This window comes from Pezoporus wallicus, unplaced genomic scaffold (genome assembly GCF_028554395.1).
Source record: "Pezoporus wallicus isolate ANWC-B61680 ecotype Strahan unplaced genomic scaffold, APGP_CSIRO_Pwel_v1 scaffold_7402, whole genome shotgun sequence".
Taxonomy (NCBI): Eukaryota; Metazoa; Chordata; class Aves; order Psittaciformes; family Psittacidae; genus Pezoporus; species Pezoporus wallicus.
Window position 1 is genome coordinate 4,437,919 of NW_026641037.1, and position 15,709 is coordinate 4,453,627.

Here is a 15,709-nt window from a genome sequence, read left to right on the forward strand (position 1 = left end):
AACAGGACAATTACATTGGTGAGGTGGTATCATGATAAACGCCACAAAAAGCATGTTACAGAAAGAAAATTCTAGTAAGATACACAGGTTTAACATGAGAGCAAGCTGTGGAAAAAAAGTATTTGCAGTTTCTATGAACTGCAACTTTTCACACAAGTGTGTGAAAGAAACTTTAAGGACAGGGAAGAAAAACTTTAAAAGGCAGAGTTAAGGCTCTTATTGCAAGTTGTCTTGCTACTGGAAGCATATTGAAATTACTTCCTCCAAACAGGGTGCAGCGTGGGGACTTATCCCTGTGCATGAAGCTTTACAATTACGATGCTGTGGAACTCAGTCTCCATATTAGTAAGGGATGCATGTGTTGTCCTTCCTCTTTACTGTATGAATGAGATTTTACCATAGGTTTCCCCAGATGAAGATATGCATGCAACCTGAGTCCCCATCTAATGTAAAAATATAAAAGGCATTTCCTTTCTTGTCCCCATTTACCAGGGGACTACACTTTGTATTTCCAGAATAGAAGGAAATCAGATATCCCTTTGTAAAAGAAGCTATATCGAGTATATGTAGTTACTGCAAAGTAAGCTTGCCTATTTTAGGTTTTAAAATGCATGAAGGCATAAACCTGAATGAAATAAGTAAACCAGGCTTTCAGTTAAAAGTGGTGTCAGGTGCATTGGGTTGGACTCTAGGTGAGCAAGACAAGGGAGCACAATTTTTGCTGAAGAGAATGAAGAGTACAAAGCCTTTAATAACACCCATAACTTAAACCAGCACAAGTTCCAAAATGGCATTTAAATTGGAAGCACCAAAAAGGGAGATCACCCAGATAGCACAAAATAGCTGACTGATGAAGGGATGTTCTTAGGTTCATTCAAAACCATCTTGCTGCATTTATGTACACTGTACCTCCCTCAATGCTACATAACCATTTCAGCCAGGATTTTGGAAGCCATTACAAGAAGGTTTTCACTGGAAATTAGCAGAGCCTTTTTTGTTTATTAAACAAAATGCTTTGTAGGCATTGTAGCCTAGAAAGCTGAGCACCAGAATGAAAATGAGGTCTTGAAAGACCAGAATGTGAGTGACAGGAGGGCAAGACATAAGCTTATATAAAAGCTGCTTCTGATGGGTTCAGCTTTAATTGCGGGAGCAAAGTACCCAATTGTACTTACCACAAAGTACAAGTCATCTGTTTTACAGCCTTGCAGAAGACATCTGCATTACCCATACACATTGGTCAAATTCTCTATATTGATAAACTGGCATCACTACACTAGACCAAACAGTGTTCAAATCTTTCTTGTGAAAAGATGGTATTAATCCTGATCCAGGCCGTTATTAAACCAAATATCCCACAATGGACAACCCTGTGGAGAGGAGAGGATTGGGAAAGGAACACTACAACACCCAGTTAGTACAACTCACAGGTATCTTTGGCAATGCATCCATTCCCGTTAATTACTCCCGTATATATCTTCCAAAGAACAGCATCCTATTACCTTATTCATTCTCAATCTCTGTGGGATTTCATGAAAGCTCACACTTGAGAAGGCACGTAACTGTAAAATAACTTTCATTCCTTTATTCAAACTTCACATGTACAGTGGACAAAAAGACATTTTAAAACAGGTCCATATAATTATATGGATTTTTGCAACATATCAAATTCAGATCAAAATTAAGATATACACTATATTTCATAACCAAGCTAAAGCTTAAGTGTATACTTCATTTGTGTAATAAAACCCAGAAACTATTCTGTATACTGGAACATTCACCAGTCAGATTTCACCAAGTGGAAAGTTGTTTACAGCAATTTGCAGGTTCAGAATCCCTCTTTATAGGGACTGTACAACCACACTGTAGGCAAGTATCTGAGTTAAGGAGTTTCCCTTCTATTTTTCCAAAGAGCCTTCACTTTACAAAACCAGCTGCTGTCAATTGCAATGGATACAGGAAGATTTAGACCAGCAGTTTTCAGTATGCAGGTTGCCAACCCCAGAAGTGATCAGCAGCAGTTATCTTTATATAAAGAACAACCAGAGCCTAAACTCAGCTCATCTTCAGTCCTGATGTGGTTTTGCTTATAGTTGGGTGTTTTTTCCTCAGATGCTAGTAGCAAAAGCACTCTTCATGAAACTGAAAAGGACCAAAAGTTTGATACAAGAGCCAGAAGAGTGACAGTACATGTGGTTTTAAGAGAAAAGCTGGAGGGAACATCCACATTCTCAAGATAACCTGAAGAGAGCTCCACAGAACATCCAGTCCCGATGGAAGAGATAAGGACAGTTAAATGCAAAGTTCAAGTTAGCACATTTCCAGTGTAAAAACATTCCCTCCACCAGATGTTAGTACTGCCTTAGTCAGAAATAACAACCAGTTCTGAACACCAGTCAAAAAGTAATACAGTTCTTCTAAAGATGGGGAAAATACAGGTAATAACGTACTGAAATCTAAATTAACAGGTCCACACTTTACAAAAAAGTTGTAAGACTTAAATAATCCCTTTTTAAACAGCATAACACATTTGATAAATAGCTTGCATGTTAATCTGATATATGCTGTACCATTTAGCTCTTGAATCCAAAACCTTTCCATAGGAGACATCACACCTAGCACACTGTCAAATAAATAGTGAAAACCCAAAAGATACTGTTTCAAAGCGTGAAGAGTTAACAGTACATTACGCAAGATAATCAGCGTTATACATACAGGGAATGCCATACTGGTTGAACAGATTATGAAGCAGTATTCTCCATGAAATACTAGGCACAAGAACAAATCAATTAGACAGGCTTTTTTCTGCCCAAGAGACAAGTCTAAAATGAACATTCTTGGCAATACAACATTGTAACTGATATGGTTCTCAATATTTAAGAGCCTTAATAGCAAAAATTGTGAAGCGGTGTTTATATTTGTGTCCTTGACAAGCAGTTACAGTTCTGGACAGATTTCTTCTATGCTGTGTGCTCTACTTTCCAGCTGGTCACGAGTAGCATGTGCTGCATAAGAAAGATTACACACAAAAAAAATAGAATAGGTAATTCTTCACACTCCTTGCATATTTTCAAAACACACACAAATACCCTCCTGAAATCATCTTTGCTTCTCCACGGGTAATGTTTGCAAAGCCACCTTAGCAACGTACAAGCTTTTCGTTCGAGCGCACAGAAACTTCTAGAATAGTTATTTCACCCTCATGTTCCAAGGGGATGGCTAACAGCATTGTTCAGCATAGCAAGCACTGAATGCTCACCACCCCTGGTACTGGGGGGACGTTTTAAACCCTCAATTTGCAAAACTAACACATGAGGTTCCTGAAACACAAGCAAGCATAGTGCTTTTCAGGACAAATTTCAGTTCCAGATAAGACAGTTTAAAACTAAACAAGCTCATAAATGAGCAAACAGAGTCTGTTGTGTTTTTCAGGAAGTCGTTAAACTCATGGTTTTGACCCAAAGAACATCAGTAAATCAGAGAAAGCTCCTTCTCATTAGTGCATATGAAAAAGCCCATCTCTCTCTATATGTATATACATATATATATATACACACATACAATGGGCACCTCAAAAAATCAGTGGCATAAAGCACAAATCAAACCACATCCAGATTATAATAATCTCTAAAAAAGGTCAGTTAGGCTTGCACATGAGTTATGCTTGGTATAACAAGTGCAGTTTAACAAGCACATAACATAGCTAACAAGTGAAAATGATGAGTGTATGCTCCCAGGCTTCTCACTTCAGTCATCTTCAGGGTGATACCCACCCTGGTTAAGAAAACACAATGTATTCTGTATCTCCCAAAGGCCAAAAGGGCACACTCAGTCATCTGAGAGCTAAATTCAGGAGCAGTATCTGAGCAGTGCTATTATAGCAATAAATGCTAAATGAACCATAGAGAGGGAACAATAGTTTTACTGCTTGTCAAATGAACTGCTATCGATCACACCCTTGCAGCTGATACTTTTGTGTAGCAGAATTAAAAGACAGATCTGCACTGAAATCATCATGCTTAAATTTACCTACATCAGGCATCTTCAGTGATTTCAAACAAAATTTCTAAAGGAAAAGTGTTTATGAAGAGGAACAAAGGTCACTTCTGCTATTTATGCCGTTTGCAGAGTAATAAATAGGGAGTAGCCAAAAAAAAAAAAATCCAGAGAAGCTGAAATGCTAAAGCAAGCAATCCTAATGCAGTCTATTACAACTTTAGCTTTCTTTTCTACCAAAATGCTTGGGTGCTAGAACCCATGCACATGGGATAAGGTACAGTTACTTGAGGCAAGAAGGAATGACCTATACAGTTAAAACATTTGGTAGCCCAAGATGAAAACGGGCAAAAATACGAAAACAGTTCTCACCATTACTGACTGGACTGGCCATCTTCATTTCAATCAGCAAGAAATCTCAGTCTGTAACCAGAAGTGCAACTTACATTAGCGGATCTGGTGGTAGCTGACAGAAACTTTCTTAAATACCTGTCCTAAGACTTTAGTCCTTTCTTCAAAAGGAGAGTGTAGAGATTAGGAGAGTATTGTTAGTTTTACTCATATACAAACCAGACAGGATTAGAGTGCGGAAAGGAACATCAGATAAGAGAAGCACAGGACCTTTAAGGATCTTCATGGACAAAAAATAAATATTTCTAAGTGAGAAAAGGGTCTTAAACTGCCTGAAAAACAACCTAGGAGCTATCAGGGCCCTGCAGTCACAACAGACCGCTAGGAAAAACCTCTTATGTCACATCTTGTCCTAGAATAACCATCATAAATCATGCTATTCCACTGGAATAGAAAGACACAGGATGCCAGGTCCTGCTTACATAGATTGACAGACTCAGACATAACAGGGGACTGGTGGCCACATCATCAGATGATATCCAACTTCAGAAGCAGCAAGGTTGAATGAAAGAAATTATCAAAATGTAGCCACAATACAACGTGCAGAAAGACAGACAATTTCTCTGCACTTAAAGTTCAGCATCAGAGCTGTTATTTTAACAGGGCGAAGCCAAAATAAGACATCGCCAAAACCAGGTCCTGCACCACCCAGTAATACACTGAATAAAGAAAATCCTCCTTTTCTGCTCTGTAAGAAAGCATTTCAAAACACTACTTGAAGTCACACAGCTCTTTGAAGAGCTCATCCAGATGAATAATCTTTCCACACACTTAAACCGAACAGGGAACTTTCGGGAACAAGAATATTAACAGCATTTTAATCCATTTCCATGAAGGAAACAAACAAACTGAAATACTGTTTTAAATACCCAGCTGCTCAATATGATCAAAAGCATAGCATGACCAAACGCACAGACTAGCAAAAAAACCCCAAGTAGCGAGTGTTAAAACCAGCTATTTGAGGAAACGCTCAGTAGCTGACATGTTTAATTAACATGTGTAAACAAGGAGATTCGTCTGTGCCTTCAGAATACAGATGAGAGTGATAAAGAGATGTCACCTTAAAAAAGTTATTTCAGTAAACTTTGACATTATTTTAATATAGCTGTGTTGCTGAACATTTATCATCAGTATAGCAATTTCTTAAAACATGGGCAGTGGCAGAAGATACAGAGGTTTATTAACAGTTTTATCCATATTCAGCATCCTCTGACTAACCCTGCCACAAAGAACAACACATGATCAGTCTGAGGGCTTTAAATTCACCAGCTGCTACAAAAGGAAGACCACTACTTGACCTCAGAGGAATGATCAGGTACAGAGACCAAAAGCAATGATAGCTGATAGAGACATTAGGAGACAAAGAAACATCAGAGTTTAAGCAGAATGATAGAAAACAAAAGTGAAGAACTGAAAACTACATCAGATTAATGGCAAGTATTTCTATATGCCCTGTTGTGGAAGTGAACTAGTTAGTTAACAGGTTAATAAACTGTCTAGCAGTTATGTTAATAGAATCTATTGGCCATGAGCAGTCTAAAATTGATAATTACCAGTGGTGGCTCTGAAGCTGGTTATGAAGGAAGGTGGAATGGACTTCAACAATAGAGATGGAAAAATGCTGCAAAGGTGTGCCTTCTTTCCACTGGTGAATGTAGCTGGCGAGCGGAGTTGCCTCTGTTTTACAGCAGAGTGCAGGATGGCAGCTTCAAGCCATGGAGAAAGGTCATAAGGTTGCCTATTGGAGCCCTCCTTTCCCCTGGAGAGTGAAGTTCTAGTAAATAGCCATTCTAAGGCATATATTAAGTTACTGGGTAAAGTCAGTCCATTATTAGGAGGTCTCAGACACATACCAAATGACCCTTTTGGATCATTTATGAAGGCTTTAGCCCTTCTGTAATTAGTAATGGGACTAAAATGTGCAACCCACAGAACTTGAACATACGCAACTTTGCAAATCACCTTTTTATTGTGTGGAATTTATTCTAATTTTAGAAGAGACCCTAGTTCATATGGTTATGAAGAGCAAGTGTGAACCAAGTTAAACCCATGCAGCATCTTCCCAAGTTTGCAGACCGTGCTAACATCACATAGCTTTGCCAAGCACCAGATGAATGAGGCTTACAGACTTCATTGCCACTACTCTCATGAGCAACAGATGTCTATTTTTTTTAGTGCCAAAAACTTGTTCGAAGTGCTGTTAAACACAGAGGTGGTGAACACAGGGTAGTGAACAGCTGTAATGATTCAAAAGAAGGCCACCACAAAAAAAAGAACAAAAAAAAAAACAACTAAACAAAAAAAAAAACCCACACCACAAAGACCTTCATTATACAGTCTACCCTTTTCACCCAAAGAGAAGCTTAAAAGATGGAAGAGGAGGTGTCAAGCTCTAGTTTTAGGAGTTTCCTATCAAGAGGCAGCCCTGCAGCAGGTTCCAAAAGGGCTCCCAGCTAAAATCTGACTTGCTTCCAGCAGCTGCACTAAAAGCAAAGCTGCACTAAAAGCAAAGCTGAGGGTCTTATCCTATGCTATAGAAAAGAACATTACTGCTTAAGGACAAGAGCATACCAAAGTCCTAACAGCAGTTTTACATTACAGTAAGACAGGCAGAAGTTCTTATGCAGGAACTTAGATACACTACTCTCAACAGGGAGGAAGCATTCATGCTAGTTTCCCACTGCTGCCTACAGGATGGTTTGGGAGCAGAACAGGAACTGAACCACAACATAAAGCCAGGCTCCCCTGTGTGGCCACAGCTTTAACTGCTCCATACAAGGCAGCTCTTCCTTTAAAAAGGAAGCTGGCAATTTCACTACCAAGAAACAGTTATGTTGGGGAAGACAGTAGGAAGCAGAGATGTTCGCTCTTCTGTTATGTCACAGCAAACAAAAGCCCACACCCTATTTAGCAATACTGATGGTTTTGGTACCATGCTACAGATCTACCTATCCAGACAGCATGCAGTATTGCACATGGAGAGTTCCATACATACTGTACCCTTTCTGTTCATTCTCACACTTAAGTGTGTCCACTTCCCAACAGCTGAAAGGACCACTAATACTTATACACATTTTTTGATTAACTGGCAGCTCACCATGATCGGCAACTTCTGTATTCATTGTTTCTACATCTGCAGCATCATCCATCTCTTCATCCTCATCATCATCGTCCTCTTCACCTTGTAGTTCTTTTGCAATGAGCTGTCTTGCCAGTTTGATGTTTCGCCCTTCATTGTAGTGCATTTTTCTCTTCATTTCAAACTGTTTCTTTTTCTCTGTTGACAAATGCAAATACTTATTTAGTCCCTTAAAAAAAAAAATCAGCTTATTTTCTCTTCAGAGATGCACTAACTGCTTCCTAGGTCAAATTTATCTACCTTGAAATTCCACTGATCACATGATAAAAAATCCCTGAACTAAAATTATTTTCTTCAAGCAGTGGAGCATTCTTTTGAATGAGTCTGACTTATAAAAAGGCCAGTAATTAATCGACCAGAAAGGCTGAAGCACTTGTAAAAGAACCCAGCTCAAGTAAGAGCAAGTCTGAACCAAGAGAAGCATCTAGTAACAGCAAACAAAATTCTGAAGTTCCATAAGCGTTGTTTCCAAGTAAACTTAAGGACAAATTAAAAGTACTGATGGGACAGAAGATGAACTTTTGCAGATGTCCAACTTGACTCCTGGCTAGCTACCAAAGGCCAGTTATGAGAGATATTTACCACATGAAGAAAATATTTTCCACTGTCTCCACGGCCTGAAGCCTAACTTTGCTCCACATATTAAACATTATCAGGTCTAGCAGTAACGCATTAAAATTAAACTAAACTTTGCTTCTTGGCAGCCCCAACACTGTGGGGTTTTTTTCCTTCCTTTAAAATAATAACGTTACACAATCAAAGTTGGGGCCAGGAAAGATGAGAAGCTACAGATAGATAATACAAGCCTGAAACCTTAGAAGTATTATTGTTTGACTGTTTCCTCAAAATGTTCTAGCCCAAGCCAACACAAAACATCTCTTCTGAAAATGTGATCTGCTTCAGAACAAATGTAGATTTCCTGCTGGATTCATCTACCAGTTGTTTTGAAAACAACAGAAATATCATCTGTATGCTTGCAAGCAATTAGCAGCATCTTAATTGTGGCGGTACTCATTGAATTATTAAGTCTACCTGAAATATTTTTGGAATAGGAACTACTCCCTCACCCCAAAACCGTAAGAGCTGCTTATTTGACAAGTCTATGTTTCTTAAGAGGAACACCCACACCTTAAGCTTGTACACAAAAGGACAGACAGTAACAGCAAATTCCTGTTTATTGTGTAGATCCCAAACCAAATGGTCCTGATTAGAAACAGTGTATTTGTTCAATCTCTCTTTTCAAAATCGCAACATTTTTCTGATAGTACTTCTTCCCAAATATATTTACCAAAAATCTGAAACTATTTATAGGACAAAAACAAAACAAAGGAAACAACTTATGCCTACCTCGTTCTTCAGGTGTTAATTCCTCATCCTCTTCCTCTTCCTCACTGCTTTCCTCTTGCTTTGCCATAATCTTGGGTCCTTTGCCTTCAGCTGCAGCTGCCAGTCTACAAAAAACATGCAAAACAAAATGCTAAACCAGCAAGTTTTTCACATACATTATATTTCAGAGCACTCGGCTTTGCTCATTATTTTTGCTATATTCATGTGTACTAACAACCTGCGAGAGGTTTAAAGTACCAGTAGCACTATAAAACACGGAAAACGACTAGATTTGTCAATAGCAAAAGTTGGACTTTACAGAAGCTAGCAAAAACTTTCCATAAAGAAAAAATACTCCAGGAAAGAGAAAATTCTCTTAAAAATTAGTCAATTTTCTATGACAATACTTACTTTTTACTCAACACATCTGGTCTTACGGGCTCATTTGCTTCTGTATCACTCACTGCATCTTCATCATCTTCTCCTACCATGCTTGGAGGGCAAACAAAAAGTAGCCTTTATCAATAATCTGCTGCTTAAAATTTGCTTGATAAAACAGTGAAAACCTTACAACACTCCATTAGAAGACTCCTTCAGTACTTTCAAAACTTTCAAATCTAATCTAAATATCAATACAACTTTATATTCTACTATACAGATGTTAACTGAAAAAAAAAAAAAAAAATCAATACAAGTCAGGCACACCATTCAAAGCCTAAACCCTGCTAGACAAAAACCTCCTAAAAATTGACTTTGTCTTTTTGACAATCTTCCTCAATAGCTATAAGCCTTATTCAGAAGCTTTTTAAATCTGAATGCTGTATATATCCAGTAGGTAGGCACATTCTGTCAGGCAATCAGCTGTAATAAATATTACCCACAAAGTCAATTTTGTCATAAAACTACTATGTCTCCTGCCCTCATTTAGGGCAGCAGTTTAGCAAGCCTACCTGCGATAAGGAGTAGCTGGCTCATCTATTTTCATCAAGCCATAATCTTTCCCTGCTGGGTGGTACGTAGCTATGATGTTCATTTCATCCCACTTCTGAGATTTTTTACTAAAATAAGAAAACAAAGTCAAATTTTCTTTTAGTCTAAAAATACTTAGTTCTGTTTGGCCACGGGAAGAATGTTTAGAAAGTGTTTTGACCTCCACTGCATACTAAGCACACAGAATATTGTTATGACACACAGGAACATTCAAAGAATGGCTGTTAAATACTGTTCTACACATACTTTAGTTAAGTCATGACAAAGTATCAATGCAGCTGAATTTCCCTGGAAATTCACAATAGCTAGATAAACTCAGTGATCCATAAAAGCATTCTTATTCACATAGTTCAAGAGACTATTGGCCCCATTCAATCATTGTCTTGTTAGCTGTCTACTCTTGCTACAAGTTAGTGTAAAATCATTCTTCCTCTTATTACAACCCACAACACCTCAACAAAACCAAGAACTCCCACCTCACCTCTGCTCAGTGGATGAGCTATGATTATTAGTAAAACTGCTACATAAATAATATCAACCAACAAACAACTTCCTGCAGTAAAATAAATAGCACTGAAATAAGCTGGTTATTAGTACTACTATTGTCATCTAAAATTGGAATAATAAACCACAACTGATTCACTGCTGTAATTAAACTTAGGGAGTTTCACAGTTTACACAGACAGGCACCAATGATGTTACATTATTTAGAATTTCCTCAGCTAATCAGAGAATGTACCATTTCATGTATATTTGCAGAAACAAAAGCCCACCCGGACTCACAAAAGTCACAAGGAAAACAACTGCCTTGTGACCAGAGTCACCCCTCCGCTGATTTAAAAGCCACATGCAAGGTGGTCTTTCCCTTAGACTAAACCAAGGCATTTAACTTTAGAATAGTACAATAATTCCACTAGTTAATATTTCCTTGCACATTAGCATATTAACGTATTTCAAATTATTACTTTAAGGAAGTCATTGTTACAGTGCTTTGTTGTTTGAGGGTTATGTTTTGTTTGGGCTTGTTTTTTTTTTGGGGCTTGTTTGTGTTTTTTTTTTGGGGGGGGACAGTTGGCTAGAGGACTAACTGAACTACTCTTATTTAAATACAAACAAATTTGAAATATAAATTCAATCTCAGTAACACAATTGTTCTTGAGCAGAATGCTATCTGTAAAACAAAACTGATAAAACAAAATTCCAAGTACAGACTAAATTTTGTATTTATGGAAAGCATAATTACTTTCCAAATTATGGACTGCATAATACAATAGGGGAAAAAAACACAACCCAAACCTAAAGGGATTTAAAAAAAACCCAGGTGTGGGAGTTGATGCTGAATCCTATATGCTAAAGTCTTATATTCCAGAAATGAATACACATTAAGCGAGCTTAATCCCCTTAGCATATAGCAACCGATGCCACGCTCTCATATTTGAGGCTTCTATGTAATCATTTTGCTCTAACACAAGGACTGCAAACTAAGCAGGCAACACGTGAGTCAGATTGCTTGCTCTGGCAGGATGGAGAGTCATGAGCTTCATGATGACAAAGCAAGAGCTCTACTTTAGGAATGCCAGCTATTCAAACCTATCTATTCAGGAGCTGAAAAGTCACCAGTTAAACATCAGCTAAACATCTGCTTAAAATTCACCTATGACTAACACAATATGATCATACAGTTACACAGGGAGCGCATGTAGATTTTTACTAGCCATAGCAGTTGGACAATGGCATGCAGCTCCTGTGAAAAGACAGAGCTTAGTTGAAGAGGAAATACGACAGATCGCAGAAACTCCCATCACATGTCATATGCTCACCACACTTGTCCAGAGAACATCATGGCTTATTGCTTGGACTCACGACTTAATACCTTGTAAGAATACTGGCAATCTTAGAAGAATCTTTTTGGCTGCTCTCTAAATTACTCTACAGTTAGCAGTTCAGTAACTTACAAACACAAGACTGAGGGACCTTTTAGTGGTTTAAGTTTTTCACACTCATTTCTTTCAGCTCTGATTCCAACACTAAAAGCCTTGGCTGCGGAACACCTCCCAAAGCACAATTTAAAATTCAGATAGGAAAAAAAATACCCTCATCACTAGCGGCAAACAGACAAACATGTCATTTCACCCCTCCATGTAAAAAGCCATCACAGGAGAGTGACTAAGTACTCTAAAAACCGACACCTCCCTTGACTGCGATTTGGCATGCTTAGGCATGCTTGAGCAGCATAACATTAATGACATAATTTAGGACTATCACAGGCAAATGCTTCCCGACACCCTTTCAGATAGAGAAAGAGGAAATCTAATCTTCCTTAAGAAAATGAGTTTTGAAAAAATCTCAGGGGTGCTCATTTGTATTCTCTCGCATCTTTAAATATACATAACAGTGTGATATTTTGACATGACACCTTGACAGGCAAAAGGTTTCTGCAGCAGTATTACTCACAGGAACACCTCTCACACCTCACTTACTCCTACCATAAAAGAATCTTCTCTTGTCTGTTCCAACACATGTACTTTGGGCTTTTTACAGTTCCTTTGTAAAAGGATCAGATTGGTCACAGGCTCTTACAGGACCCTTAAGGCAAAAAATACTTTATACAAGAAATGCCAAGAATGTATCTACCATTAGACCACAATCTCAGCTTTTAGGATGCAGTTCCAGTGGTGTCCCAATTTCACGAGTTCCCTCTCACACCATATTTTCATTGAGGAAGTTTTCCAAAGAATTTTGCCATCACTAATAACAGCGCAAAGTCAGTGATGATGCAAATACATGACAGCTCTACTGAACACTATGCTTTGAAAGATGACAGCTGACACAACAAGCTCTTTCATCTGCAGCTATTTTTAAACCTATTTAGACCTGAATTTCAGCATTAGAAATAAGCAGAGACTGCTGCTAGAGATGTATGAAGAAAACAGGTACTGGAATATATAAAGCAATTTCTAATCTTTGAGGAAACTCACAGCTATACCACTTGCCATTCCTTTAAGTAAAACATTATTTTGCTGAAGTCAGAAATAACACTGTCTTAATGAAGCACTGCTGATCACAAATAGTATCTACACACAAACCTAAATACCCTATACTGATGTTTCCAGGAAATCTAATGCAGCCAACAAGGTTTAGACAATACCCTTTAAGCTGCAAGGCAATTTCAAAATTAATCTAATTTACTTTATTTACTCATATTGGTAAACAGGAGACAAACCTGGACTTCTGCCCTCTTACCAGCATGCAAGAAATTATGTGTACTGTAACCAATATACCAATATACTCAGCTCACCAGTTTGTACTTTAATTTCCCATCATTCTTCAAGATGGTACAAAAGAGACAGCAGAAAATGAAACAGAGGCTACCAACAGCCAGTTTTACTTCATGTCTGATGTGGCAGTAAACACCTTGTGCTACACTATATTAAAACTAAAGAAGACGGGAAAAAAAGAATCACAGTGTTTATGTAGCACATTGCTACTTACAATCACCTCCTTCAAAAACATCATCTCATTTTTCAGTTGCAATAATTTCTGCCTGGAAAGCAAGAGCAGCTGACACAGGCAGTAAACCAAATACTTTTCCTTCTTGCTTTGCTGACTTTAGACTTTATTCATGACTTAGGCAAAGAGGAGAGGAATATTATCATATTATTTAAAAAAAATATATAACTGCACATCAATTTTATCATTATTTCCCTCCTTGCAACACTGAGCAATGTCACAAATAAATATAAATGACAAAGGCAATTTTATAGAGTTCTTGTCAAACCCTGGACATCACAATGTGAAGGAGTCTCAGAGCAACGTTGGGCAGTGCATACTGGGTGCTAGCATCAAGAAAAGCACTAGAATTCTTACTGTCAAAGACAGCTACTTGGCTGGCTGAAGGCCACTTCCTCGGTATTGGGACTAATTCAGCATGTTACAATTAAACCAAGACCTTCCTGTCACTCAAAACACAAACCACACGGACAGTGCCTATTCTCAAGCGTGAGATCTTTACAGATGAATCTAGCATGACCAGAAATACTTCTTACTTACGTTTCAACGCAGAGGTCTTCTCCCCAGGTACATGCTTCTGCTTACAGAGAAATAAGCTACCTTTAAGAAGACTGAGAATAAACCTGCCATGGCAAAGCGCATGTCTCGAGTGGTAAACTGTCCTCGTAGCATCGGTAAAACTTTTCTGTTCATCTTTCTGATCGAGCATTAAAAAACGATACTATTTCTCCCAGGGTTTCATGAACAGCAAAGTATCACAGCAGCAACCTCAGCCGCCACTCACCCACTCTAAGCAACAAGAGCCAGGACGGAGTTTCCCTGCCCTCCCTGCAGAAGCCCTTGCTCTCCCCGCCTAGGCACGCCCGTTGTGAACACGAACCCGTTGCGGGCAGTACCCCGGCCTCGGCGGGCTGCCTGCCGACGTGCGGAACGCCGCTGCAGGGCCGCGGTGCACAGGCAGCACACGGGCACGACCCACTGACCCGCTTACCGCGTTACTGCCCCGCCCGCCCAGCAGCACCCCTTGGAACCGGGAGCCCCCAAGCGGGACGCGCCACCCCGCAGGGCCCGCTCCGTTCCCGAGCGGGGACGCGCTGCAGGGGACCGCCGCTGCTGCCTCACCAGCACCGAGGCCCCGCGGGGCTCAGCACGGCTCTCACCCATGCTCATCTTCGTCGCGGGCCGAGCTGACCCGTCGCGCCCCAGAGGCCGCTCCATCCACCTGTGCCTTGCTGCCGTTCTTCTTGAGGATGCCCTTGATGGGCGCGCTGTCCGCCGAGCCCGACGCTGAGCGGCCCGACGCTGAGCGGCCCGACGCCGAAGCGCCCGACTCCGAGGGCTCGTCCATCGCCACTCCGTCCGCTTCCGACCTCCTCCGCCGCCGCTGCCTCCGCCTCAACTAACGCCTCCCCACCGCGCGTCAGAACGGCCGGCGCGGGAAACAGGCCCTGTACCGCCACCTCAGCCCGCCGAGGCCGCGCCCCCTGGCGGCAGGAGGACCGCCATAGTCTTCCTCCGGGATGCTGTGCGCATGCGCGAGCGTGGTTGCCGGCGCTGGGGGGTGCTGCCCGCCCGCGGAGCCCCGGCGCGTGCTTCAAGTCGTGCGCGAGGCGAGGTCCCGGCAGCGCGCACCCGTTGGCGTGCTCCCATCCCTGAGAGCCGGGCAGCAGGAGACTGTGCAGCAGCGGTGAACTGACCCGCATCAAAATCCCGAGGCCCCTGGCAGCCCCCGTGCCGGTGTCAGCGTCCCGGCGGGTCCCTCCGGCACCCGTACAGCCGGGGTGCGGGCGCTGCGCCGTTAGGATTTAAACCTTTAACGGGGATAATGGCTAGAACGTGGCAGTTGTTTCCGGTGTTCGCAGGGCCTCCCTCCCACCTCAGCCTCGTCCAAGTGGTGAAAGATGGTGGGAACACTGGCTCCCTGCTCAGCTCCTGTAGCTCTCCCAGGGCACGGAAGTGCTTTGCTGCACATCTATGCCAGTAAGGGTCCCACCACAATGTGTGGAACATTTCCTGCAGGTTTAGAGTATGCTACATCTACACCATTGTTTTTCATGTCAGTAAAAGCAGCAAGAGAGGGGGGGTCACTGCCAGCCAAAGCCACAATGCTGGCACAGCTCAGACAGTGGTGGAAGCCTGCACATCCAACCCCAGAGAGCTGGAAAGACCTCCAGGCTCCTGAGGCAAACCATCTAACTTCAGACATGGTTTCTTACATGGCACTGCATTCCTGGTCTGGTGGTGCTGTGGCCTCAGAGGAGGGGCAGACCCCACACACCAGGCCCCTCAGCCCCTTGGAACGGTCATGCATCTGGGAAGTACAAAAGCCCCAAAGCG

General features: G+C 41.0%; 1 protein-coding gene across 1 annotated transcript; it reads right to left on the reverse strand.

The window, feature by feature from the left end:
• Nucleotides 1-1,559: 1,559 nt before the first annotated feature.
• PPP1R2 (protein phosphatase 1 regulatory inhibitor subunit 2) lies at nucleotides 1,560-14,666 on the reverse strand. The gene is made up of 6 exons (XM_057421675.1): nucleotides 14,533-14,666; nucleotides 9,823-9,930; nucleotides 9,284-9,364; nucleotides 8,894-8,997; nucleotides 7,505-7,684; nucleotides 1,560-3,005 (listed from the first exon to the last, which is right to left on the reverse strand). Exons 2-6 carry the CDS (start codon nucleotides 9,903-9,905, stop codon nucleotides 2,938-2,940), a joined length of 516 nt encoding a protein of 171 aa, XP_057277658.1. The 5' UTR covers nucleotides 9,906-9,930; nucleotides 14,533-14,666; the 3' UTR covers nucleotides 1,560-2,937.
• Between the last annotated feature and the right edge of the window lie 1,043 nt (nucleotides 14,667-15,709).